At 44.2% G+C, this 27263-nt stretch overlaps 2 protein-coding genes across 4 annotated transcripts in view; one reads left to right on the forward strand and one right to left on the reverse strand.

Moving 5' to 3' along the window:
* SLC19A3 (solute carrier family 19 member 3) overlaps window positions 1-8185 on the reverse strand; it is a 59176-nt gene extending 50991 nt beyond the window's left edge. Inside the window, exon 1 of one of the 3 annotated variants that reach the window (XM_056564532.1) lies at window positions 8150-8185. In XM_056564532.1, the coding sequence (XP_056420507.1) occupies window positions 8150-8180 (31 nt within the window). In that variant the 5' untranslated portion in view covers window positions 8181-8185. Of the gene's footprint in view, window positions 1-4228; window positions 4287-8149 lie in introns of those variants that run through there. The other 2 variants (XM_056564534.1, XM_056564533.1) reach the window with 2 other exon arrangements.
* The window catches only part of DAW1 (dynein assembly factor with WD repeats 1), a 56777-nt gene continuing 33421 nt past the window's right edge, over window positions 3908-27263 (forward strand). The window contains exons 1-4 of the mRNA XM_056564536.1: window positions 3908-4076; window positions 5860-5932; window positions 13903-14047; window positions 22348-22406. Coding sequence (XP_056420511.1) covers window positions 4037-4076; window positions 5860-5932; window positions 13903-14047; window positions 22348-22406 — 317 coding nt within the window. The 5' untranslated portion in view covers window positions 3908-4036. The remainder of the gene's footprint in view (window positions 4077-5859; window positions 5933-13902; window positions 14048-22347; window positions 22407-27263) is intronic.

Raw genomic sequence — 27263 nt, forward strand, 5'->3', positions numbered from 1 at the left:
CTCACTGTCCATGCCCCCTTCTGTACCAGGCGCCTCACTGTCCATGCCCCCTTCTGTACCAGGTGCCTCACTGTCCATGCCCCCTCCTGCACCAGGTACCTCACTGTCCATGCCTCCTCTGTACCAGGTGCCTCACTGTCCATGCCCTCTCTGTACCAGGTGCCTCACTGTCCATGCCCCCTCTGTACCAGGTGCCTCACTGTCCATGCCCCCTCTGTACCAGGTGCCTCACTGTCCATGCCCTCTCTGTACCAGGTGCCTCACTGACCATGACCCTCTGTACCAGGTGCCTCACTGTCCATGCCCCCTCTGTACCAGGTGCCCCACAGTCTATGTCTCCTCTGTATCAGGTGTCTCACTGCCCATGCCGCCTCTGTACCAGGTACATCACTGTCCATGCCCGCCTCTGTACCAGGTGGCTCACTGTCCATGTCCCCCTCTGGACCAGGAGCCTCACTGTCCATGCCCCCCCTCCGTACCAGGTTCCTCACTGTCCATGCCCCCTCTGTACAAGGTGCCTCACTGACCATGACCCACCTTTGAACCAGGGGCCTCACTGTCCATGTCCCCCTCTGTACCAGGTGCCTCACTGTCCATGTCCCCCTCTGTACCAGGTGCCTCACTGTCCATGTCCCCCTCTGTACCAGGTGCCTCACTGTCCATACCTCCTCTGTACCAGGTTCCTCACTGTCCATGCCCCCACTGTACCAGGTGCCTCACTGTGCATACCTCCTCTGTACCAGGTGCCTCACTGTCCATGCCCCCTCTGTACCAGGTTCCTCACTGTCCATAATAAATGTAAAAAAGCACAAAAACCAGCTCACCCTTCCAATAGGTAGAGATTTGGCAGCAGCAGCGTGAATTAGTGAGGAAGCTGGGAGAGAAACACTAGAGCCGGGACTCCAGGTGCAGTAGCTCCAAGGAAAGTGAAGGCGGATATCCGGCTCCCAGGCACCTAAAATTCCAGACTTTAAAGCAAAATTATTATAAAATCATACAGGTGGAAAAATAGTGACACTATTTTTCCACCTGTATGATTTGATAATAATTTTGCATTAAAGTCTGGAATTTTAACTGCCTGGGAGCCGGATATCCGCCTTCACTTTCCTTGGAGCCTCACTGCCCATGCCCCCTCTGTGCCAGGTGCCTCACAGTCTATGTCTCCTCTGTATCAGGTGCCTCACTGTCCATGTCCCCCTCTGTACCAGGTGCCCCACAGTCTATGTCTCCTCTGTATCAGGTGCCTCACTACCCATGTCTCCTCTGTATCAGGTGCCTCACTGTCCATGCCCCCTCTGAACCAGGTGCCTCACTGTCCATGCCCACTCTATACCAGGTTCCTCACTATCCATGCCCTCCTCTGTACCAGGTGCCTCACTGTCCATGCCCCCTCTGTACCAGGTGCCTCACTGCCCATGCCCCCTCTGTACCAGGTGCCTCACTGCCCATGCCCCCTCTGTACTAGGTGCCCCACAGTCTATGTATCCTCTGTATCAGGTGTCTCACTGCCCATGCTCCCCTCTGTACCAGGTTCCTCACTGTCCATGCCCCCTCTGTACCAGGTGCATCACTGTCCATGCCCACCTCTGAACCAGGAGCCTCACTGTCCATGCCCCCTCTGTCCATGCCCCCCTCTGGACCAGGAGCCTCACTGTCCATGCCCCCCTCTGTACCAGGTTCCTCACTGTCCATGCCCCCTCTGTACAAGGTGCCTCACTGACCATGACCCACCTCTGAACCAGGTGCCTCACTCTTCATGCCCCCCCTCTGAACCAGGTGCCTCACTGTCCATGCTCCCCTCTGAACCAGGTGCCTCACTGTCCATGCCCCCCCTCTGAACCAGATGCCTCACTGTCCATGCCACCCTTTGTACCAGGTGCCTCACTGTCCATGACCCTCTGTACCAGGTACCTCACTGTCCATGCCCCCCTCTGTACCAGGTGCCTCACTGTTCATGCCCCCTCTGTACCAGGTGCCTCACTGTCCATGCTCCCTCTGTACCAGGTGCCTCACTGACCATGCCCCCTCTGTACCAGGTGCCTCACTATCCATGCCCCCTCTGTACCAGGTGCCTCACTGTCCATGCCCCCTCTGTACCAGGTGCTTCACTGTCCATGCTCCCTCTGCATCAGGTACGCTAAAACTGCGCTAACACTACGCTACGCTAACTACGCTAAAACTGCGCGAACACTACACTATGCTACGCTAACTACTCTATACCTGTGTAAAACTACAACTCCCATCCTGCCTGGACAGCCTTTATCTGTCTGGGCAGGCTGGGAGTTGTGGTCCCTTCACTTTAAAATTAGCAAAATTTCATCTTCCAGTATACTGTAAAACTGTGCTAATACTACGCTAAAACTGCGCTAACACTACACTACGCTAACTATGCTAAAACTGCGCTAACACTACGCTATGCTAACTACGCTAAAACTGCGCTAACACTACGCTACGCTAACTACGCTTAAACTGTGCTAACACTGCACTACGCTAACTACTCTAAAACTGCGCTAACAAAATGCTACGCTAAAATTGCGCTAACAATATGCATTGCTATTGCTACACTAACTACGCTAAAACTGCGCTAACACTACTCTACGCTAACTACGCTAAAACTGCGCTAACACTACGCTAAGCTAGCTACGCTAAAACTGTGCTAACACTACGCTACGCTAATTATGCTAAAACTGCGATAACACTACACTACGCTAACTGCCCTAACACCACGCTACGCTAACTATTTTATACCTGTGTAAAACTATAACTCCCATCCTGCATGGACAGCCTTTATCTGTCTGGGCATGCTGGGAGTTGTGGTCCCTTCACTGTAAAATTTGCTAAACTACATCTTCCAGCATACTGTAAAACTGTACTAATACTACGCTCACACTGCGCTAACACTACACTAGGCTATAACTGTGCTAACACTACACTACGGTAACTATGCTAAAACTGCGCTAACACTACACTACGCTAAATATGCTATAACTATTCTAACACTACACTGCGCTAACTACTCTAAAACTGCGTTAACACTACGTTACACTAAAACTGCGCAAACACTATGCTGTGCTATCTACTCTTAAACTGTGCTAACACTACACTATGCTAAAACTGCGCTAACAATACACTATGCTAACTACGCTAAAACTGTGCTAACACTACAGTACGCTAACTAGGCTAAAACTGCACTTACACTACCCTACGCTAACTATGCTAAAGCTGCGCTAACACTACGCTACGCTAACTACGCTAAAGCTGCGCTAACACTACAGTACGCTAACTATGCTAAAACTGCGCTAACACTATGCTAACTATGCTAAAACTGCGCTAACACCACTATGCTACGCTAAAACTGCACTAACGCTACGTTAAATATGCTAAAACTGCACTAACATTATGCTACACTAACTACGCTAAAACTGCGCTAACGCTACGCTAAATATGCTAAAACTGCACAAACGCTACGCTACGCTAAATATGCTAAAACTGTGCTAACACTATGCTACGCTAACTACGCTAAAACTGCATACACTAACTACTCTATACCTGTGTAAAACTACAACTCCCATCCTACCTGGACAGCCTTTATCTGTCTGGGCATGCTGGGAGTTGTGGTCCCTTCACTGTAAAATTAACAAAACTACAACTTCCAGCACGCCTGGGCCTGCTGGGAGTTGTAGTCTCTACTTTAAAACCTATAACCTACCTCCTTTCACTATAAAACCTAAGCTACGCTACGTTACAATCTAAGCTAGCTACGCTAAACTAATGTTAAACTACGCTAAGCCTACGCTAGTTTGCAGCTGCCTACGCAGGTCTACGCTACTAACGCTGCCTACGTTAGATTTACGCTGTCAGCGTAGTGCTGCGCATGCGCTCTAAGTTTTCTACGGCTCGAGGTAAACTTTACATCTGCGGCTATTCTTCTCGATAACCCCGCCTTTTTCGGGCGGTCTTGCGCTGTTTGCGCTTGCTTAGTAGAAATGTTTTGAGTCTCCATGGTAACCTGTGCACCGTGCACTCAGAACGAAAGATGAGGCTGAAGCGGTTCCTACTCCGGTATTATCCTCCAGGTGAGAACGAGTGGGACAAGAGGGACATAATGCTGCTTATGCACTGTATGCACTACAACTCCCAGCATGACGTCTAGCAGGGTCTGGCTATAGGAAATGCATATACTGTGTTATGATTGACAGCTGTGGATTACTGAGCTAATATTCCTTACCACAGGGTGCTCGGGAAAATGATGCATGACCCTAGTGCAGTGGTCTCCAAACTGTGGACCTCCAGCTGTTGCAAAACTATAACTGCCAGCATGCCCAAACAGGAAATGGCTGCCTGGGAATGCTGGGAGTTGTAGTTTTGCAACAGCTGGAGGCACACTGATTGGGAAACACTGCTCTAAGGGGTTGATGCACATTAAGGTGCTTGACCCTAGTGCAGTGGTCTCCAAACTGTGGACCTCCAGCTGTTGCAAAACTACAACTGCCAGCATGCCCGAACAGGAAATGGCTGCCTGGGAATGCTGGGAGTAGTAGTTTTGCAACATCTCGAGGTCCATAGTTTGGAGACCACTGATGTATAGGCAAAAGATCTGCAGGGCAAGCACTAGGACAATGCATGCTGGGAGTTGTAGTCTTGCAACATCTGGAGGTCTATAGTTTGGAGACCACTGCTATACATTATCCTGGAGGCAGAGCAATAGCTGAAGAAGGCAAGATCCCAAATGTGTAAGATCTGTGCTCATCATCCAATGCAGTTTTTCCCAACCAGTGTGCCTCCAGCTGTTGCAAAACTACAACTCCCAGCATGCCCGGACAGCCTTTGGCTGTCCGGGCATGCTGGGAGTTGTAGTTTTGCAACAGCTGGAGGCACACTGGTTGGGAAACACTGCTCTAAGGGTTTGATGCGCATTTATGTCAGTCCCATATCATTCATGCCCGTTCTGAAATCCGTTCAAGCCTTTTGCAAATGGCTGTAAATAGTCATTGATGTCAATTAGATTTTTTTTTACAGTCCTTTGTCACCCGTTTGCACTCATTTGGTCCCTATTCCGTTTTTTTTAGCTGAGAAAAGACGTCACATGCAGTATTTTTTTTCTCCGTCAAAAGATGAGCCTGTAATGTCATCTGTTTGCATCCATTTTTTTCAATCTGTTTTTTAATTGGTTATTATTTCTGAGCATGCTCAGAAGAGGTGTGAGCAACCCAAAAAAATATACAAACGGATTAAAAACTGATGCCACAGGATGCCACTTAATTGCATCCCTTTGCATCAGTTTGCATCAGTTTGTCAGTATATAGTTTAGCAGCAATGATGGGAGAGAACGGCCATGTGAACCTAGTCTTAGGTCTGCTGCCGTTCTGTACACTAGAATAATCTCACTATGGGTAGGGTCAAACATAATGGATCCACAGTGTACATGCTGTGATCCGCCGGTGACCCGATTCACTTTGTGCCTCCAGCTGTTGCCACATGCGCAGTGCACTCAGACATCGCGGCTGCTCTGCGATGTCAGAGTGGACTCGGCGACTCGCGGGCCCCCTGTGTGGCTGCTTGTAGCGGCGGATTGCCGCTGCGAGCAGGCCGTGGGGGGAGAAGGGGGGGTGGCAACAGCTGGAGGCACAAAATTGTTCGGTCACCGGCGGATTCGCAGTGTGAAATACGCTGCGGATCCGTTATGTGTGACCCCACCCTATCTCTAGAAAGCGCCATACATGATTTTATGACCGGATACTTCATAATATAATATTACTTGGGTATACATAGAAAGGGAGCTGGATATTTAGTAATGAATTTCCCCCCCTATAACTGCATTATGTTGTATATATTGAACTTCTTTTACCTCTCTTGCAGGTATTATCTTGGAATATGAAAGAGGTGGAGAGCTGAAAACGAAGTCTATAGATTTACTGGAGCTGTCCCCCGAGTAAGTGATGTACCCCGTTCTATATAAAAGGAACCATTGTGCTTTACACTACAGAAGGGGAAGCTCTACAATATACCGTATTTATCGGCGTATAACACGCACTTTTTAGGCTAAAATTTTTAGCCTAAAGTCTATGTACGTGTTATACGCCGATACACCCCCAGGAAAGGCAGGGGGAGAGAGGCCGTCGCTGCCCGCTTCTCTCCCCCTGCCTTTCCTGGGGTCTAGAGCGCTGCTGTCGGCCCTTCTCACGTCCCTGGTTATCGGCGCCGCTGCCCGTTCTGTCCCCCTGACTATCGGTGCCGGCGCCGATAGCCAGGGGGAGAGAAGCGGCGCCGACAGCCAGGGGGAGAGAAGGGGCAGCGGCACCCATTGCCGGCGCCGCTGCCCCGTTGCCTCCCCCCATCCCCGGTGCATGCCTCCGTCGTGCGTCCCCGGCGTCGTTGCTATGCGCTGAACGGCGCGGCGCATGACGCCAGTGCGCCGCGCCGTGCATAGCAACGACGCTGGGGACGCACGACGGAGGCCTGCAGCAGCGCGGACCCGACTCAGGTAATTATGCCACCGGGGATGGGGGAGGCAACGGGGCAGCGGCGCCGGCAATGGGTGCCGCTGCCCCTTCTCTCCCCCCTGGCTGTCGGCGCTGCTTCTCTCCGCTTGGATATCGGCGCCGGCACCGATAGTCAGGGGGACAGAACGGGCAGCGGCGTCGATAACCAGGGGGTGAGAAGGGCCGGCAGCAGGGCTCTAGACCCCAGGAAAGGCAGGGGGAGAGAAGCGGGCAGCGACGGTCTCTCTCCCTCTGCCTTTCCTGGGGGTATATCGGGGTATACAAGCGCGCACACACGCACCCTCATTTTACCATGGATATTTGGGTAAAAAACTTTTTTTACCCAAATATCCTTGGTAAAATGAGGGTGCGTGTTATAGGCCGGTGCGTGGTATACCCCGATAAATACGGTAGTTTAGAATAAATACAATTGGGATGATGTAATAAGATATTGTATGGCTGGGTTCACATATATCAGGTGCCGGGATAGTTTCCCTCCGGCGTGCACTGGAGGGAAACTGATTCTAGAACTGAGCCATTCATTTGAATGGGAAAGTTCACAATCATCCAACATCCCAATTTTGACACCAATTGGTTGAACACGCTGGCCAAAACCAGACAGGACACCTGTCCGTTGCCAGAAACAATGGACGCCGGATGCCATAAAACTGATAACAACTGATGCACATAGTCATCAGTTGCGTCAAGATTTAGGCTGAGTTCACCTATGCCCGATGCCAGACATATGTGAGCCCAGCCTTAGAGAAATGTAGGCACAATAGGAGAGATTTATCAAAACCTGTGCAAAGGAAAAGTTGCCCAGTTGCCCATAGCAACCAATCAGCTTGCTTCTTTCATTTTGCAGAGGCCTTGTTAAAAATGAAAGGAGCGATCTGATTGGTTGCTATGGGCAACTGGGCAACTTTTCCTCTGGACAGGTTTTGATAAATCTCCCCTAATGTACATATTGCGTTATTTCAACTTCTAATTAATTTACCAAAAGAACACAACAAAACAGGGAATAGATGACCTTACAATTCTGTGTGTGCCTAATTACTTTAATAGTGCTATAGTAGCGCCCTGTAACTTAGCAAGTACACCGTGAACTCCTATACTGCATGCAAACACCAAGAAGAAAAATGGAGTCACTTCAGAAATTAGATTAAAAGGTAAATGTTTGTTTCATCAATTAAAATACCAAACCATGTTAAAAAAAGAGGCATGCATACATCACACACAGAGACAACATTACCGAAACCTGGGTTGTCAGTAATTACCTGATTAAATAATAATAACAGAAAGAATCACAATTTATTACTGTCCATATAGTGAGCAGTGCATCAGACTACAATGGGAAAACCCCTATCTCTTATAGTACACCACACAGCCAATGCTGTAATTAAAGTGCTAAATGCCTAAGGCACTGACTATAAGATAACATGAAATATAAATAAATACCGTATATACTGGAGTAGAAGCCGAGGCTTCTACTCGAGTGAACTCTCCGCCTTCAGTGGTCTTCAACATGCGGACCTCCAGATGTTTCAAAACTACAACTCCCAGCATGCTGGGAGTTGTAGTTTTGAAACATCTGGAGGTCCGCAGGTTGAAGACCACTGCGGCTTTCGTCATCATCCAGCCCCCCCCCCCTTTAGTTTTGTACTCACCTCCCCGGGTCAGTCGTCCCGGGCTGTCCATCTTCACCGGGGGGGCCTCTTCTCCGCGCTTCGGCCCCTGAATAGTGACGTTGCCTTGACGACGATGCACAGGGACGTTCATGCGCAACGTCCCTGTGCGTCGTCGTCAAGGCAACGTCACTATTCCGGGCCCGAAGCGCGGAGAAGAGGCCCCCCCGGTGACTATGGACAGCCCGGGACGATTATCCCTCCCCACCGGACGGTCCCTGCAGCACAGATGGCCTGGACCAGCTCACCCTTCCTTCCCGCCGTGGGGAGGTGAGTACAAAACTAAAGGGGGGGGGGGTCTGGATGATGACGAAGGCCGCAGTGGTCTTCAACCTGGGGACCTCCAGATGTTTCAAAACTACAACTCCCAGCATGCCCGGACAGCCGATGGCTGTCCGGGCATGCTGGGAGTTGTAGTTTTGAAACATCTGGAGGTCCGCAGGTTGAAGACCATTGTCATCGACAGGCGGTGATGATGAAGGGGAGGGGGGGGGTGGGATGATGACAGATCGGGATGATGACAGGGGGATGATGACAGGCGATGATGATGAAGGGGGGGGGGTGGAATGATGATAGGGGGATGATGACAGGCGGTGATGATGAAGGGGGGATGATGACAGGGTAATAATGAAGGGAGGTGATGACAGGCAGTGATGATGATGAGGGTGTTAATGACGAGGGTCTGGATGATGACGGGGGGGGGGGGGAATGATGTATTTCCCACCCTAGGCTTATAGTCGAGTCAATAACTTTTCCGGGGTTTTTGGGGTGAAATTAGGGGCCTCGGCTTATATTCGGGTCGGCTTATACTCGAGTATATACGGTACTAATTATTATTATGCCATATTGAGCAAAAAAAAAAGTGCAAGTGCAACCATGAGAAATGCAGGGGTCGGGATAGGGTCACTCCAAGGGGCCTTTGGGCATGTCCAGCCTTCGTCCGGGAGTTATTTCAACTCCTGGATATATTTTTATAGTGTATGCCCCAGAGTAGCATCCTAGTAAGGAAAAATATTGAACCGCTTGTCAGCTCCGGGGTTAAAAACTTGTTCACACCACAGTTGGTGCCCCTGACACACGAATATGTCAGAAAAATGTCAAAATGACAGGCACGGGCCTTATTCATTTAAATGGCCTGAGCATAGTCAGCTAGTTACTACATTCTGGAAATTTCCTTAGCGTATACAAGTTTTGGCTCTGACTGAAAAACGCGTCTTGCAGGAATTTTCACTCCAAAACAAAACTCTGATACGTTGGGAAAATGACCCGAGCGTAGTCACTAGCTGACTACACTTGAACCGTTGAAATGAATGGGGCCCATGACTGTCAGAGCTTGAACAGGTCATCGTGTCATTTTCACATTTTCCTGACATATACGCACGCCTCAGAGGCACAAATCGTGGTATGAACCTAGCCTAAATGGTAATCGTATGACCCCATTTTCATCTAGCATCAGAGTCAAATCTGACCACATGTTAAATCCAGTTGAGTTTGGACCTTCACTAAGTAAAAGTTGGCATGTGCATGCCTAATGGGTCCCCGGTAGAGAAACCAGATCAGATATATTAGAGTATTAGCAGGGGTGTGGAAATTAAAAAAAAAACTAAAGCGGAACACAATCTACTTGTCCCTCAAGAAAATCACCTTGTCCTGGTAGATAAAATAATTTCAACCAAATTGTACGTAAATAGGGTATTAGTTTCTGCACTTTCGTTTTTTCCTCCTTGTCCTATAATAGCCATAACTCTTATTTTTTTGCGGGGGCCAAGTATACTTTGTAACTTTCCATAACTTATGCTCTGAAACAAAAAAAATTATTTGTGAAGTGAAATTGAAAAAAATGCAAATTTGCAGGGTTCCCTTTTTTATTTTCGCCATTCACCTTGTGGTCAAACTTAAATATTATTTTGATACTTTTGGTCGGCCTGATTACACCAATGCTAAATTTGTTTAGTTTCCATCATGTTTTAATATTTTTATTTTTTTTTACTCTTTAATAAAAATAAAAAATCCCTGACACCTATAACATTTTTTTTTTCCCGCATACTGGGCTGTAGGAAGGCTAATTTTTTGGGCCGTAATATGCTGTTTGTATCAGTACCATTTTGGTATTGAACGGACTGTTTGAACACTTTTTTACTTTTTTCTGGGATATGATGTTCTAAAGATAAAAAACACAATTCTGTGTTTTGCTATTTTTTTTTACGTTAACGTCATTTATCGTACGGGATATATTATTTTATTTTTTAATAGTTCGGTCATTTACGCACGCGCCAATACCAAATATGTTTATTTCTTTATGTTTACATATTTTTATAAGGAAAAGGGCGGGGGGGGGGGGGGTATGGACTTTTAATGGGAGTTTTTAAACTTTTAGTAAACTTTTTTTTTTTTTAAATACACTTTTTTTTTAGGAGGAATCATTTAGATTCCTCATACAAATCAATGCAGTTCTATTGAACTCCATTGATCTGTGTTCGTTTGGTTGAGGAACAAATGCAGATCTATGGGGGCAGCCATGAATGCAGAGGTAAGCCCTCCGGCTACCTCCACAGGGGATTGCCCCCCCCCCCCGCCCCAGCGATACACCCTGCTAGACCACCAGGGATGGTGGATGGTGATGATAAAAGATCTCTTTAGACACCACTGTCAACTTTGAGAGCGGTGATCTAAAGGGTTAATAGCCGGCCGCGGCATGCTGGGCTATTAGCGGCGGCCCCCGGCTACTGAAATCAGCTGGGGGCCACCGAGTATGTAGCGGGCTTGAGTAAGAAGCCCACTCCATACACCCTGAGCGCCGGTGTAAGGTGCAGACTTTCGTCCCATGCAAGTCTGCATATGCTCCTGCACCTCACACCGGCATTATAGAAAAAAAAAAGTTGGTCCGGCCCTGCTTGCCCGATACAGGGCTAAATGTATGACAAATTCACCTGCCCGGTGCCCGGAACTATATGTCCCGGGCGTCGGGCGATAGGATTTCCACATCCCTGATTAGTTCTCTGCTATATAATGTTTAGTACCAGTTCTCTGATAAATGTTGGGCTTTATACAGATTGGACTATGTAAAATGTACAGTGGCAGATCTCCTATAGAGGTAAGGCAATAGGAAAGCACCGCCGCACTCGCAAGTAGTGATGAAGGAAAACTGGCTTAATTCCATAGCAAACAGGCAACGTTTCGGCTGCACAAAAATGTTTTTTCTTATTGCTGTATGGTATGAGGACCTGGGACCTGATCCTCCAGCCTGCATGCACCCAAAATCTTCTTTATCTACTCCTATTGGAGTGCTGCTTCTTCTTTGCTTTTCTGTCTATAGAGGTAAGGGACGGATACAGTACAGAATCATATATTTGATACAGGTAAGGCTGAATACAGGACAAATACTGTACAGTATCAGATCTCTGATACAGTATTTGAGGAGGACACTGTGTGTGACACCGATAGGGGGCACTGTGGCTTTTGAATGGGTGTGCAGTTGCAGCTCATGCCAGAAAAAGAACCACAGATAGAGATAGATAGGAAAATTGTAACTATCCCAGTTAATGTTTTCTATAGTACATCATCCAACAAAACATACAGACAAAATCAAACATTACATAATGTCTGACTAATCTACAATTTAAATGGAACATTGAGTTCCAAACGCTGTGTGCACACTTCCGTGTTCACGCCTGCCCCCTCGTGACGTCACGCCCCGTTATGTGACATCATAATTCGCCCCCTCAATGCAAGTCTATGGGAGGGGGCGTGATGGCCGTCGCGCCCCCTTCCCATAGACTTTCATTGAGGGGGCGGGCCATGACATCACGAGGGGACGGGCGTGAACACGGAAGCCCGCACACAGCATTCAGAACTCAATGTTCCGGACGCTGGGGAGCGGAGTAACCCTTTAAACAGTAGGAGTAAGGGCCCTACTCACTGTTTTTTTTTTTTTTTTTAGAGAATTGGGCATCACACATAAGGGCCAGCTTGTATCTGTGCATGTACAGAAATGGAGTCTATTAGGCTACCGTATAAGCCGAGTTTTTCAGCACAATTTTTTGTGCTGAAAACACCCCCCCTCGGCTTATACTCGAGTGAAAAAAAATTAAAATAATCACTTCAGGCATACTGGTGGGGGTGGTGAGGGGATGGGCCCGGCCTATCTATGCTGCAGGGACCATCCAAATTCCAGTGGGGAGGGTGTTCCGGTCCGGGCCATCCATCTTGACCGGGAGGGCCCTCTTCTCCGCGACGGGCCGGCCCCGGACTAGTGATGTTGCATTGACACTGCTGCGCATGGACGTCCCTACGCAGCGGCGTCAATGCAGCGCCACTAGTCCAGGGCCGGCCCAGAGCGGAGAAGAGGGCCCTCCCGGTCAAGATTTATGGCCCGGACCTGCTCACCCTCACCACTGGAATTCAGACGTCCCTACAACTGGGGAGGTGAGTAGACAACAAGAGAGGGGGGTCTGTATGATGACAGAGGTGGGTCTGGATGATGACGGGGGATGAGGGGGGTCTGGATTATGACAGGGGGGCTGAGGGGGGTGTGGATGATGATGGGGGGATGATGACGGGGGTCATCAGGCAGGGGGGATGTTGACAGTGGGGGTTGGGATGATGACAGGGGAGATGATGGATGATGACAGCGGGGGGATTTACCACCCTAGGCTTATACTCAAGTCAAAGTTTTACCAGGTTTTTGGAGTGAAATTAGGGGCCTCGGCTTATATTCGGGTTGGCTTATACTCGAGTATATATTGTATGTTCACATGGTGGAATTCCACGGAAATATTCCGCTTGGAAAATCCGCTGCAGCAGAGTCCTTGCACATTGCGGAATTTCAGAGGCAAAAACATCTGCCATGGAAATCCTGTTTTCAGCGTCCGCAGAAACAACGATCATGTTCATTGTTTCTGCCGATTCTGCTCAGAAATGCATTGCTGTATATAAAGACGGAGCATTTCCAAGCTGACCTAGTGCCAGCAGAACATGCGAATTTGCAGACTGTCTGTCCTTCTGGGCAGACATTCTGCACATTTTCCGTTGTGGGAGCATAGCCTAAAGGTATCACACATACGTATTTTGTGCTGCAGATTTGCTATAGCGGATTTTCCCACCCATTAAAGTCAATAGGCAGCAAATTCTGCAGCAGCAAATTTGCAGCAGAAAATATGCTCAAGTGAACGTGCACTTTGGGTGCGTTCACACGTGCGTTTTTTTAGCGGGTTTTCCGCTGCGTATTTGAAAGTGGGCAGGCTCTTCTCGGCTGTCCGCAGCAGATTTTCTGCAGATTTACGCTGCGGAAAATCCGCCACAGTCCCTACTGACTTCAATGGGGCTTGCGGCGGATTTTCCCGCAGTGTACATTCTGCCGCGGAAAATCTGCCGCGGACAGCTGAGAAGAGCCTGCCCACTTTCAAATACGCAGCGGAAAACCCGCAAAAAAATCCGCACGTGTAAACGTACCCTTTGGGTCAGTTCTTCAGCAGATTTTGCTCTCCATTGAAATCGATGGGCACCAAAATCTGCAGCAACAAATCCGCAGCAGATCTGCAGCAAATATACGCACGTGTGAACTGAACCTTAGGGTGTAATAAGTCTGGGGGATACTATTCAATGAAGTGACTGGATGCTGAGAAACACTATACTAGTGGGATTTAAAAGGCACTGGGAATAGGAGTCAAATTTAGAAATATATAGAAATATCTTGGAAACCGTCAGATACCAAATGTCTCCCTTGCTTTTTGAAGGACTAATGTGGACCAAATTGTAGAAGAAATAAGAAGAGCAGAACCTCTTATCACTGCCTCCCGCACCGAGCAAGTAAAGCAACTCATCCTAAGATTGCAAGAGAAGATAGGACAGCAGGACCACCAAAAGTACTATCTGTTTAAGGTTAGTGCCTGTGGAGGATCACCGGGGGTCCACCAGCTCTTACTATTGGATAGAATCTAAGGGTCATGAATGTTTGCTTAGATATGGCTGCACAGAGGAAGTGTGGCAAACGTACATACAGTCATGGCCATAAATGTTGGCACCCCTGAAATTTTTCAAGAAAATGAATTATTTCTCACAGAAAAGGATTGCAGTAACACATGTTTTGCTATACACATGTTTATTCCCTTTGTGTGTATCGGAACTAAACAAAAAAAGGGAGGAAAAAAGCAAATTGGACATAATGTCACCAAACTCCAAAAATGGGCTGGACAAAATTATTGGCACCCTTACAAAATTGTGGAAAAATAAGATTGTTTCAAGCATCTGATGCTCCTTTAAACTAACCTGGGGCAAGTAACAGGTGTGGACAATATAAAAACCACACCTGAAAGCAGATAAAAAGGAGAGAAGTTCACTTAGTCTTTTCATTGTGTGTCTGGGTGTGCCACACATTTCCGGCCATGACTGTAGGTTATGTTCACATTACAGTACAGGAATACATCTGGAGTATTCCCCAACCTATACCTCTATTGCAGTGTTCCCAACCAGGGTGCCTTCAGCTGTTGCAAAACTACAACTCCGAGCATGCCTGGAAAGCTAATGGCTGCCTGGGCATGCTGGAAGTTGTGCTTTTGCAACAGCTGGAGGCACCCTAATTGGCATCTCTAATTTATGCCATGGTATAGCAATTATAGTCATATATTGGCCATTAACCACAGTGTAGAACAGTGTTTCCGAACCAGGATGCCTCCAGCTGTTGCAAAACTACAACTCCCAGCATGCCTGGACAGCCTTCGGCTGTCCAGGCATGCTGGGAATTGTAGTTTGGCAACAGCTGGAGACACACTGGTTGGGAAACACTGCATAAGATATATTGGTCAGGGAAAACTATAGATGTATACCTTTAGTGTAATGTGTACATAGCCTATGTACTTTCTCCATACTCCTTCTGTCTTTGACTGTCCAGGCATGCTGGGAGTTCCAGTTTGGCAACAGCTGGAGGCACCCTAGTTGGGAAACACTGGTGTAGAAGTATACCATGCAGAATAACATTTTTGTGGTGGCCCATTGTAAAGGAATGCATACTCTGTGGCCCATTCCTTTAGAGTAAAAAACGTAAAATTCCCAACACATATCACCTTGGAAGCCAAAATTACGCTTCTTGGTGAATGGAGGCCTATGGCAACTCCTGGAGTATTAACCCCGAGCTTTTCTGGCAGATATGTTCACATAGAGTGATGTGAAGACAGGTATTAGACTTAGTTTGCTTTTTCTTTTTCACTATTTTTACCCTTGCTGATTAATACATAAACACTTTATCAGTAGAGGGCGCTCTTGAACCATTAATAACACTACATTTCTTTTTATGCTATTTAAAAATTGGCCTTACCTGCTTATATATGGATTCACAAACAGTCAAATATGTCTCCTGTTATGCAGAACTATGTTAGTGCAGTGCATATGATCATAAGGCATTTGACCCACATACATAGTCAAATGTTGTTGCTGCATTAGTTTATTTACTATGCTAGACTGATCTTTCATTCACCAACATTTAGGCCTTTCTTATATGTGCAAAGAGTTAGCTTTGGTGGTAGATCTGTAAAAGACCCCACAGAATCTCTGGGTGTATTTTTTTGCACAGTTACTCAAATTGTACCAGAATTGTGCACAGACTTGAAAAATTCTGCATAATAATAGAAACCAGTGAGCTGCAGAGCTAGGTTTAAAGGGGTTATCCAGGAAAAAACTTTTTTTATATATCAACTGGCTCCAGAAAGTTAAACAGATTTGTAAATTACTTCTATTAAAAAATCTTAATCCTTCCAGTACTTATGAGCTTCTGAAGTTAAGGTTGTTCTTTTCTGTCTGAGAGTTCTCTGATGACACGTGTCTCGGGAACCACCCAGTTTAGAAGCAAATTCCCATAGCAAACCTATTCTAAACTGGGCGTTTCCCGAGACACGTGTCATCAGAGAACTCTCAGACAGAAAAGAACAACCTTAACTTCAGAAGCTCATAAGTACTGGAAGGATTAAGATTTTTTAATAGAAGTAATTTACAAATCTGTTTAACTTTCTGGAGCCAGTTGATATATAAAGAAAAGTTTTTTCCTGGAATACCCCTTTAAGCTTTGTGCTCTGGCATCTCACACATTTGTACCTGTCCTATTAGGTGGTGTAGGTTTGCGCAAAGAAAAAAAAAAAAACACTTCTAAATTTAATTTGCGCAAATAATAAATACAGCTTCACTGCAAAAAGTGGTGTGCAGTGCACCAAACAGTAGAGAACTTTGAAAGATGTTCTACCGAAAAACGTGCAAAAAAAAATGCAATTGCGCAAAATTTATAACATTAAAGTGGTGTAAAGCCACTAAAATATGCCCCTTATTTGCTTTAAAGGGGTACTCCGGCCCTATTACATCTTATCCCCTATCCAAAGGATAGGGGATAAGATGTCTGATTGCGGGGGTCCTGTCGCTGGGGACCTCCCGCGATCTCTCATGCATCAACCACCTGTGTGAGATGCACACCAGCGCTGGAGGCTCAGAGTTTGAAGCATTGCGACTACGGGGCCGGGATATCGTGACATCACGACTCCACCCCCGTGTGACGTCAGACCCCACCCCCTCAGTGCAAGTCAATAGGAGGCCGTCACGCCCCCTCCCATAGACTTGCATTGAGGGGGCGGGACATCACACGGGGTAAAGTCGTGACGTCACGATCTTCCGTTCCTGTGGTCGGGACCCAGACCCTCCAGCACTTCCGGAGCAGTAACAGGTGGGTGCCGCATGCTATATTGCGGGGGTCTCCAACAGCGGGACCCCCCGCGATCAGACATCTTATCCCCTATGCTTTGGATAGGAGATAAGATGTTTAGGGGTGGAGTACCTCTTTAATGTTGGGGGTTAAAAGGAATGTGTTAACTAGATTTTTTTGTTCTTAATTAAAACTAGATACAAAAACACATTCTATGTTTTTTTTCTAGTCTGTTTCAATTATTAATAATTTATTATAATTATTTAGTGTATTATGGCGGCTGCGATCTTGCCTAAGTGAATCATTATTGACATTGCAGATATTTAACATAAGCACCATTTTGAAAAAGGCGCAAAATGGTAAAAAAAAAAACGAAAAAAAAAATGAAAGTCATATCATGTTTGCCTCTTGCCTTAGAAAAGTACCATCCTACAGCAAGTTCTGAGGTGACTTTTCTTATTCAAAAAATGTGTCAAAGTCTGTACCTTGTTGATTAGTTTGCCTCAAGTAAGCCAAAAACAGCAAAAACAAAAAAAAGGTCAGGAGGAATTACTGCACACAGCCACAAATCATAAATCTCCCCCATGGTGTATGTGGTGTTACATATATAATACATCTTCTCACCATTGTAATGTCATGCACAGTGGAAACTTTTCATACATTTAAGGTTACGGTGAGAAATGTGTTCACTTATGACCTATGGAAACTGTTTTTCTTTTAAACTATTTCTTTTTTCCCCTTACTATTCCTCAAGCAAGTTAAATGTAGTAACCTGAAAGTTCTCATTTGTTTCTGTGACAAGCTCTCCCCAATTGCTATGCGAGTCATTTTTAGCAGCGCTTGTATAGCTCAGGGCACCAGGCAGTACATAGATCAACAATCAATATGTGTCCTTTAATAATGCATTTACCGGCAGCCTTAAAGGGGTACTCCGGTGGAAAACATTTTTTTTTTTTTCAAATCAACTGGTGCCAGAAAGTTATACAGGTTTGTGAATTGCTTCTATTAAAAAAATCTTAATCCTTCCAGTACTTATCAGCTGCTGTATGCTCCACAGGAAGTTCTTTTCTTTTTGAATATCTTTTCTGTCTGACCACAGTGCTCTCTGCTGACACCTCTGTCCATGTCAGGAACTGTCCAGAGCAGAAGCAAATCCCCATAGCAAGCCTATCCTGCTCTGAACAGTTCCTGATATGGATAGAGGTGTCAGCAGAGAGCACTGTGGTCAGACAGAAAGGAAATTCAAAAAGAAAAGAACTTCCTTCGGAGCATAGAGCAGCTGATAAGTTCTGGAAGGGTTAAGATTTTTATATAGAGGTCATTTAGAAACCTGTTTAACTTTTTGGCACCAGTTTAATAAAAAAAAAATAATAATAATGTTTTCCACCGGAGTACCCCTTTAATAATAAAAGATTGTCATGAGATCAACCATATCATCCTCATATAGTTTGTGCTTAATGCATAACTTGAAAAAAAGCCATAGAAAGCTACTAGATACTGGATCTAACCAGACATAAATAGCAAGTAAAGGCTGCAACCTGTGTACTATAAATGGGGATCTCTGTCTCAAGACATTATCCGCAATCCATAGGATAAAGGATAACAAGCTGTTATTAATAACATGTACATACAAGAAAGTTGCAACAGCACTCTAGGTCAAAAAATGGAGGCTCTCAGCGCACTTTTTGATCAAAATGTGTCCCCCCTTTCTTGTATGTACATTTTGTATTTGCCACAGCAGCGGGCACCTGTGTATTAGGTTGTTGTGCTGGCTATTTTTCCTTTTGTTTTTACTTTGTTATTAATAACAGGTATTAATGAATGGAGGACACTTTATAAATGCGGGTAGTGTTCTATTTATACTCTATGGGGCTTCAGAGCATTGCCGAGATGTTAGATCGCAGGGGTCCCGCTGGCAGTGACACCATCCATAACTCTGAAGCTTGCAGGTTCCACGTCACGTCACGCCCCTCCATTCATATATATGGGAGGGGGCGTGATGGCAAGTAAATAGCCGTAACGCCACCTCCCATAGACATGAATGGAGGGGGCTTGCCGGTCGGTATCTCCAGTCATCGGGCAATCAGCAGATAATTAACTCTTGTGTTTCCCTTCAGGAATTCTATGAGCCTGTCTGATTAAATAACATGGAGAAAGCCCTGCAGACAAATAGTGGGGGCAAGAATATCTCCTGTATACCTTTATCATTCATTTCTGGGTTTAGTGTACAGTACAGTACCAAACAGTTTTCAGGTTTTGATTGATTGGGGTCTGAGTGTTCATGGACTTCTCCTAGCTCGTCTTCCTGATCGGTGGGATCAGGAGAATGATCCAGGAGAAGTCCATACTATGCGGCTTCACTTCTGGCTCTGTGGCATATGACCGAGACAATACAAATGTATGGGTTTGTCTCGGTTGTGCGTCCAGTTCAGACACACGCTCTTCTCCTGACTCGGTCGTGGTCTGAACACTCAGTCTCCGACCAATCAAAACTTTGACATGTCTCTAAGACATGTCAAAAGTTTTTCAAGTGACAGATACACTTTATTCTGCTGCAAAAGTAATGAATATTAATAAATCGCTAAATCCACTGCATAAATCACAGCAGATTATGTACATGTAAACCTCCGCTGCCTCCTGATGTCCTCAATTGGCACAACATAAAGTCATTTCTGATCCCCTTTAGGGTGCGTTCACACGGAGTAAATGAAGAGTACTTCACCCCGAAAAATTTACGGGCGGAAAAAGAATGTTATTTTCGCGGGAAATTCGCGTGCAATTTGCACTGAATTGCGCGCGGACATGGGGGAGAAAGAAGTGAAGCGTTTTTCAGCCATTTCCGTGCAAATTGCGAAAATGATGTCGAGCGGAATTTTTTTTTACCATTGACTTCAATTGATTTCTGCTCGCGGATTCCGCTTGAAGAATGAACATGTTCTTTCTTCAAGCGGAACGGAATTCAGCGTCGGAATTCTGCTAGCAGAATTTCCGCAGTGTGAACAGGACAGCGGAAATAACATTAAAGTTAATGGGCAGAGGAGATGGGCATTAATTTGGAGCGGAGAATTCAAGAGGAATTACTCGAGTAAATTTCTCCTGAATTACTCCGTGTGAACGCACCCTTGTAATGAGATGACTGCTCTGCTTTTTAGAAAAATAAAGTATCAACTCTTTTCACTGTTTCCTAATTTCTAAGGAATTAGGGCCAAGTCATCTTTTGTGGCCCCCACATTGACAGGCTAAGAGATCATTTTTTAATTCACCGAATTATACGTTTGTGACTTCTCTATAAAGAACTGGTCATGTTGACAGGTCCCTTTATATGCAGTCCAACCTGAAGGCAACCTCTTTATAGAGCAGGAGGGGCCTAGGAGACTGATATATAGTTTTGTGGGAAAAGTTCCAGGATAACGTTATTTATTCATGAAAGTATCAGCTCATTCTGTATTCTGTAAGTAGTCTTGTGGGCGGGCATACTCAGTGCCTGACAGAAATCTGTGTACAATTGTGCCTAAAGATAGAGCTGTCAGTCACAGAGTAGGACCGCCCACATGACTATTTAACCCAGAAGAAGCAGTGATTTATATAAATACTAGTTTATATTTCTAGTACAGTGATCCCTCAACTTACAATGGCCTCAACATACAATAGTTTCAACATACAATGTTTTTTTCTGGGCCATCGTAACTTGAAACCAGACTCAACATACAATGCTACAGACAGTCCAGACCTGTGATACCTGTCACAACTGGAGGAACTGACCAATCAGAATGGGCATTTTACTGGTAAATCACCTCTATTACTGAAGTTCCTGCACTGACTGGTGTCTGGTAGCGCCTCCTACAGTACAGGGAGGAACTACAAGTTCTGTACTACTCCTTACCTGTGCCAGGGTTAGCTGCTCCTTTGGATACCAAGTAAGGGCGGCTCCATTTGGGACACTGTGTGTACTGTATAGGACCCTGAAGAAGCTCCTGTCCTCTACATAAACCATTGTTTCCCAACCAGGGTGTCTCCAGTTGTTGCAAAATTACAACTCCCAGCATGCCAGGACAGCCGTTGGCTGTCCGGGCATGCTGGAAGTTGTAGTTTTGCAACCGCTGGCGGCATCCTGGTTGGGAAACACTGACATAGACAGTGATTACAGCTCCCAGCAGATCTTTCTTACTGTTATATGTACGATCTTGCTTTATCTGTATTAGTTATCTACTTTTTTTTTTTTAAATCCTCACTTTTTCCTATTTTTGGATGACATTTTGGGGCTTCAGAACAAATTACAAGGTTTCCACAGAGTTATGGTCTCAACATACAATGGTTTCAACATACAATGGTCATCCTGTAACCGATTAGTATTGTAACTTGAGGGACTACTGTAGTTATCTTGGAACTTTTCCCACAAACTGTATATAAATCTCTTCTCTTGCTCTATCACATGATGCCTGCAGATTAGACTGCATCTTTAACATGACAGGTTCCCTCTAAGAATAGCTTTAAAAATTCTGTATGGGGACACATCTGAGATATGGCAATACAGAATTCTAACAGGGGAACAATGCTTGTGTGGTATATGATATATTCTGGGAAAAGAATGTATATTCTGGGAATAGAGCCAGATGTATTGTGCTGCGAGTATAATTGGAAGTACGGGAAATGCTACATTTTATATTGGCTTTATCCTGCTGATCAAAACGACAGTAAAATCCGTTTCAGGAATAATATTGTAGTGACAATTATGCTGACGAAATATTAATTCCACCAGTTACAGAATACAGAATGTCTGTCCTGCTGTGTATACCGTATATACTCGAGTATAAGCCGTGTTTTTCAGCACGATTTTAGACACTTTGGCTCATATTTATCAAACTGTGTAAGAGAAAAACTGGGATATTTAACCCTGGGACCATTGGCCCCATCTTATAGAGCAGTGTTTTCCAACCAGTGTGCCTCCAGCTATTGCAAAACTACAACTCTCAGCATGCCCGGACAGCCAAAGGCTGTCCGGGCATGCTTGGAGTTGTAGTTTTTCAACAGCTGGAGGCACACTGTTTGGGAAACGCGGATATAGAGCTTCAGAGCAGTAATATTGACATTACTCAATTCAGCAGCTGCTATTGTGATGTAGTGTCATTATGTGCAGTGTTTTATGTTTGAAGGCCGTTTGTAAAGTAGTTCTTGACAGGGCAGTATTGTGTGTGTGTATATATATATATATGTACTTTTCATGAAATATGGAAAACTGAGGATGTATAATTCACCATCCTATGTAAAGTTTTTTATGCATTCCTCATTAAAGTGCCGTGGTCACTGACCTCCATGCACAGGAGATAGATGCTTGATAGAGATCCAACCAATAACATGGAGTTCATTCATCATACTGCTCATATCTATAAGAGAAGCCAGTCTTCCCACACAATGGTTGCCCGTACTGTATCTTTTCACATATCTTTATTGTGCCAGCTCTGCTTTAATAAGCTGTTTTTTTTTTTCTTTATCCTTTCAGGTGCTCAGAGCTCATATTTTGCCTTTGACAAATGTGGCATTTAACAAATCTGGATCCAGGTAAGAAGTGCTGAAGTAAGGTAAATGTTTGACCAGCCAATGATTAATATGTATATATTCTAAGAAAAGCTGAAATTGGAGGTCCAGATGATCAGTTATTGTCTTTTTTGGGAACCTGTCGGCAGTGCTAAGCCTTCAAAACTGCTTAGAGTTCCATGTAGAGAGGAGGGATAGGCTGTAAAACATAAAGTAGGCTACATGGACAAAAAAAGCATATTGTAATATACCAAGGACTCCTATACTAAGTGTCCAGGAGGTGGATCCTTCATAATAAGTGCTTAAAGCTTTTTCCACTGAGTTCTTCCTTGGGCCCTCCTCTCAGGTTACATGGCCTCCGGATGCTAGAGCCATCACATAGAGCTGTAAGTAGGAGCTATGGATTTTCCGCATGTAAATTCCTTGCAGAAAATCCACGTGTGGACGTTTATGTTTTTTTAGGTTTCAGTATGTCTGGTACCAGCTCATTGACTCAAAACCTATAGACACTTTTGCACTGCTTTTTTATTATTGATTTGTTTCCTGGATACAAAATTAAGCAACTTTCAAAATACAAAAAGCCAAGAAGAAAAAATATATGGTCCTTCAACCAATGATGTACACGCCCTTGGAGATAATTGGTAAAGTAATAAATCAACTGAAATCTACCAATGAGGCCACAAATATATGCACGTTAGGCTAAAATATTTATTTTTATTAGAGATTACAATAAAAGAAAGACAATGCCTCACAATAAAGTGCTCAAAAAGTGTCAAATCATATATAGCACTAAATAATGAACACAAATCCAGGGGAGGGGTGTAGGGTACAGGTGAATAACCTGACCTAACCAACCCTACCTCGTCTAACCCCTTGCCCTCACTACAATACGTGTGGACAGGGAATAGGGATAGAAGCGATAACCATAAAAGAAATCACACATACATTGAAAATTAACATAGAATGACATAATATGTATATACTCTTACTCCTAATAACCTACGCGTTTCACCCTAACTTATAGTTTGGGATTCATCAGGGCTCGGAGGAGCAGTCAACATACCACTACAGATAATAATCAATAAAACACTATATGCAGAAATTATAATGAAACAAAAAGTGAAGCACACGTGACACAGAAGCGTAATAACTGCACGATAATGCTGAGTCTATGATGAATAGAATGGATGGAAATAGATAAATCCCTCCACACAGGCCACAGTTGTAGGAATGTGAATCCTTGATTATACTATGAGTAGATGAAACAATATGTTCCTTGCCCAGAGTAGATACTGTAAAGATAATAAATCGTAAAAAAAAAAAAAAAACTGTCAATGTCCCATAATTAGCCTGATGAAGAACACATGGCTAAAAAGAAAAGATAATTGTATACCTCCAAATAAAATAAATATACACAAGGTGGCCAGATGTTGTACTGTGGGTACATCAAGTAGGAAGTCACTGTTCGCAGGATCCTAGGTTACTGATAATGCTGGAGCCTAATAAATGAACCATAGATAACCCAGATAAGAATATCATAAATCCATAACAGTACCAATTACCATGAAGGAAAATGATGAACCAGCCTTACCCTTGTTTATTAAATAGTCCACTATGACCCGATGGCTGGTGTGACACACAAAAAACAAAGATGTAATATATTGGGTCATAAATACTATGAAGACATAAACATGGAAATATGTCACTGTCTAAGCTATGTGGACATTGATATAGCAATTAATACTATAATACACAGAAAGCGGGCAAATACATGGTAAGCCTTACCCCCTGGAAAGATGGTGCAATAAGCCGGATATAATCCAGATGGAGGATTAGTGAGTTAGATACAATTCCAGAGGGCACTAAATGCAAAATAGAACGCCATGTGACCAACTACATAAGCACCTATTAACGTTGTCCCTAAAAAAATATATAATACATAATGCTTACCCTGATAAGGGATGCATGGAGCATCAGACGACCGAAGATAAATAGAAAATTCAATGATGCAGGTGCCTGGTGCCACCTCCCTAATATGGAGGCTTACAGGAGACGGTAAACTCAGAAAGAGTATCATGGGAGGGGAAGTGGTCACTATATGTAAAAATCATATTATGTATAAACAAAACGGAGCTGATGTTACACTTACCTCAGTCCCTGGCGTCTCTTATATGGACTCAGCGTGCGGCATAAACATTGGAAGCCGCGGGTCCATTTAAATGGCCGTGGGACCGGAGGCGGAAATGACAGTGAATGAGTCACCGCGCATGTCCGATGTTGTTGGAAGGCAGTGCACTTCAAACGGAGCGTTCGTAATCCAACGGGGACCAAAGCGAGGCTTGGATGTAATGCGTGTCACCCCACGCATGCGCCCTTGACTGGGCACCGAGTAATCCAGTATGCGGAACGTATTGGAGGCTGAAAACTTAGCTCATAGCCCAAGGATAATGTACATATATCAAAATTATATATACTGGGATTGGGTATATGTGGAAATACTGATAAATAATAATAAAATGATAACATAAGATAGAGTTAAGCAAACAATTTGAAAATATAATGATAAATAGATGGCAGGTGAGTATGGACATTAGATCAAATGAAAAAAGTATTTGACAATAAAGGTAGGAAATATCAAGTGGTTGATCCTCAATAGGTCATCAAATCGGTAAATTGTATTAGATAAAAGGACAGTTGTTCATTAAGACCATAAGGGGTGACAGTGACATTTCCTATTGAGGATCAACCTCTTGATATTTCCTACCTTTATTGTCAAATACTTTTTTCATTTGATCTAATGTCCATACTCACCTGCCATCTATTTATCATTATATTTTCAAATTGTTTGCTTAATCTTATGTTATCATTTTATTATTATTTATCAGTATTTCCACATATACCCAATCCCAGTATATATAATTTTGATATATGTACATTATCCTTTGGCTATGAGCTAAGTTTTCAGCCTCCAATACGTTCCACATACTGGCTTACTCGGTGCCCAGTCAAGGGCGCATGCGCGGGGTAACACGCATTACATCCAAGCCTCGCTTTGGTCCCCGTTGGATTATGAACGCTCCGTTTGAAGCGCACTGCGTTCCAACAACATCGGACATGCGCGGTGACTCATTCACGGTCATTTCCGCCTCCGGTCCCACGGCCATTTAAATAAACCCGCGGCTTCCAATGTTTATGCCGCACGCTGAGTCCATATAAGAGACGCCAGGGACTGAGGTAAGTGTAACATCAGCTCCGTTTTGTTTATACATAATATGATTTTTACATATAGTGACCACTTCCCCTCCCATGATACTCTTTCTGAGTTTACCGTCTCCTGTAAGCCTCCATATTAGGGAGGTGGCACCAGGCACCTGCATCATTGAATTTTCTATTTATCTTCGGTCGTCTGATGCTCCATGCATCCCTTATCAGGGTAAGCATTATGTATTATATATTTTTTTAGGGACAACGTTAATAGGTGCTTATGTAGTTGGTCACATGGCGTTCTATTTTGCATTTAGTGCCCTCTGGAATTGTATCTAACTCACTAATCCTCCATCTGGATTATATCCGGCTTATTGCACCATCTTTCCAGGGGGTAAGGCTTACCATGTATTTGCCCGCTTTCTGTGTATTATAGTATTAATTGCTATATCAATGTCCACATAGCTTAGACAGTGACATATTTCCATGTTTATGTCTTCATAGTATTTATGACCCAATATATTACATCTTTGTTTTTTGTGTGTCACACCAGCCATCGGGTCATAGTGGACTATTTAATAAACAAGGGTAAGGCTGGTTCATCATTTTCCTTCATGGTAATTGGTACTGTTATGGATTTATGATATTCTTATCTGGGTTATCTATGGTTCATTTATTAGGCTCCAGCATTATCAGTAACCTAGGATCCTGCGAACAGTGACTTCCTACTTGATGTACCCACAGTACAACATCTGGCCACCTTGTGTATACTTTATTTTATTTGGAGGTATACAATTATCTTTTCTTTTTAGCCATGTGTTCTTCATCAGGCTATTAAGGGACATTGACAGGGTTTTTTTTTTTTTACGATTTATTATCTTTACAGTATCTACTCTGGGCAAGGAACGTATTGTTTCATCTACTCATAGTATAATCAAGGATTCACATTCCTACAACTGTGGCCTGTGTGGAGGGATTTATCTATTTCCATCCATTCTATTCATCATAGACTCAGCATTATCGTGCAGTTATTACGCTTCTGTGTCACGTGTGCTTCACTTTTTGTTTCATTATAATTTCTGCATATAGTGTTTTATTGATTATTATCTGTAGTGGTATGTTGACTGCTCCTCCGAGCCCTGATGAACCCCAAACTATAAGTTAGGGTGAAACGCGTAGGTTATTAGGATTAAGAGTATATACATATTATGTCATTCTACTGTTAATTTTCAATGTATGTGTGATTTTTTTTATGGTTATTGCTTCTATCCCTATTCCCTGTCCACACGTATTGTAGTGAGGGCAAGGGGTTAGACCAGGTAGGGTTGGTTAGGTCAGGTTATTCACCTGTACCCTACACCCCTCCCCTGGATTTGTGTTCATTAATTAGTGCTATATATGATTTTACACTTTTTGAGCACTTTATTGTGAGGCATTGTCTTTCTTTTATTGTAATCTCTAATAAAAGTAAATATTTAGCCTAACGTGCATATATTTGTGACCTCATTGGTAGATTTCAGTTGATTTATAACTTTCAAAATAGTCTTGATTATGAATTTTCTACCATTTAGCTGCTAAGTTCCATTAAAGTGTATGGACCCTAGTTGTAATACAACACACAACTTGACAGGGTTTGTACTGTTATTATAAGAAATTAGCTCTGTTTATCTATTTCTG

The sequence above is a fragment of the Hyla sarda genome, chromosome 3 (genome assembly GCF_029499605.1).
Source record: "Hyla sarda isolate aHylSar1 chromosome 3, aHylSar1.hap1, whole genome shotgun sequence".
In the NCBI taxonomy this organism is placed as follows: Eukaryota; Metazoa; Chordata; class Amphibia; order Anura; family Hylidae; genus Hyla; species Hyla sarda.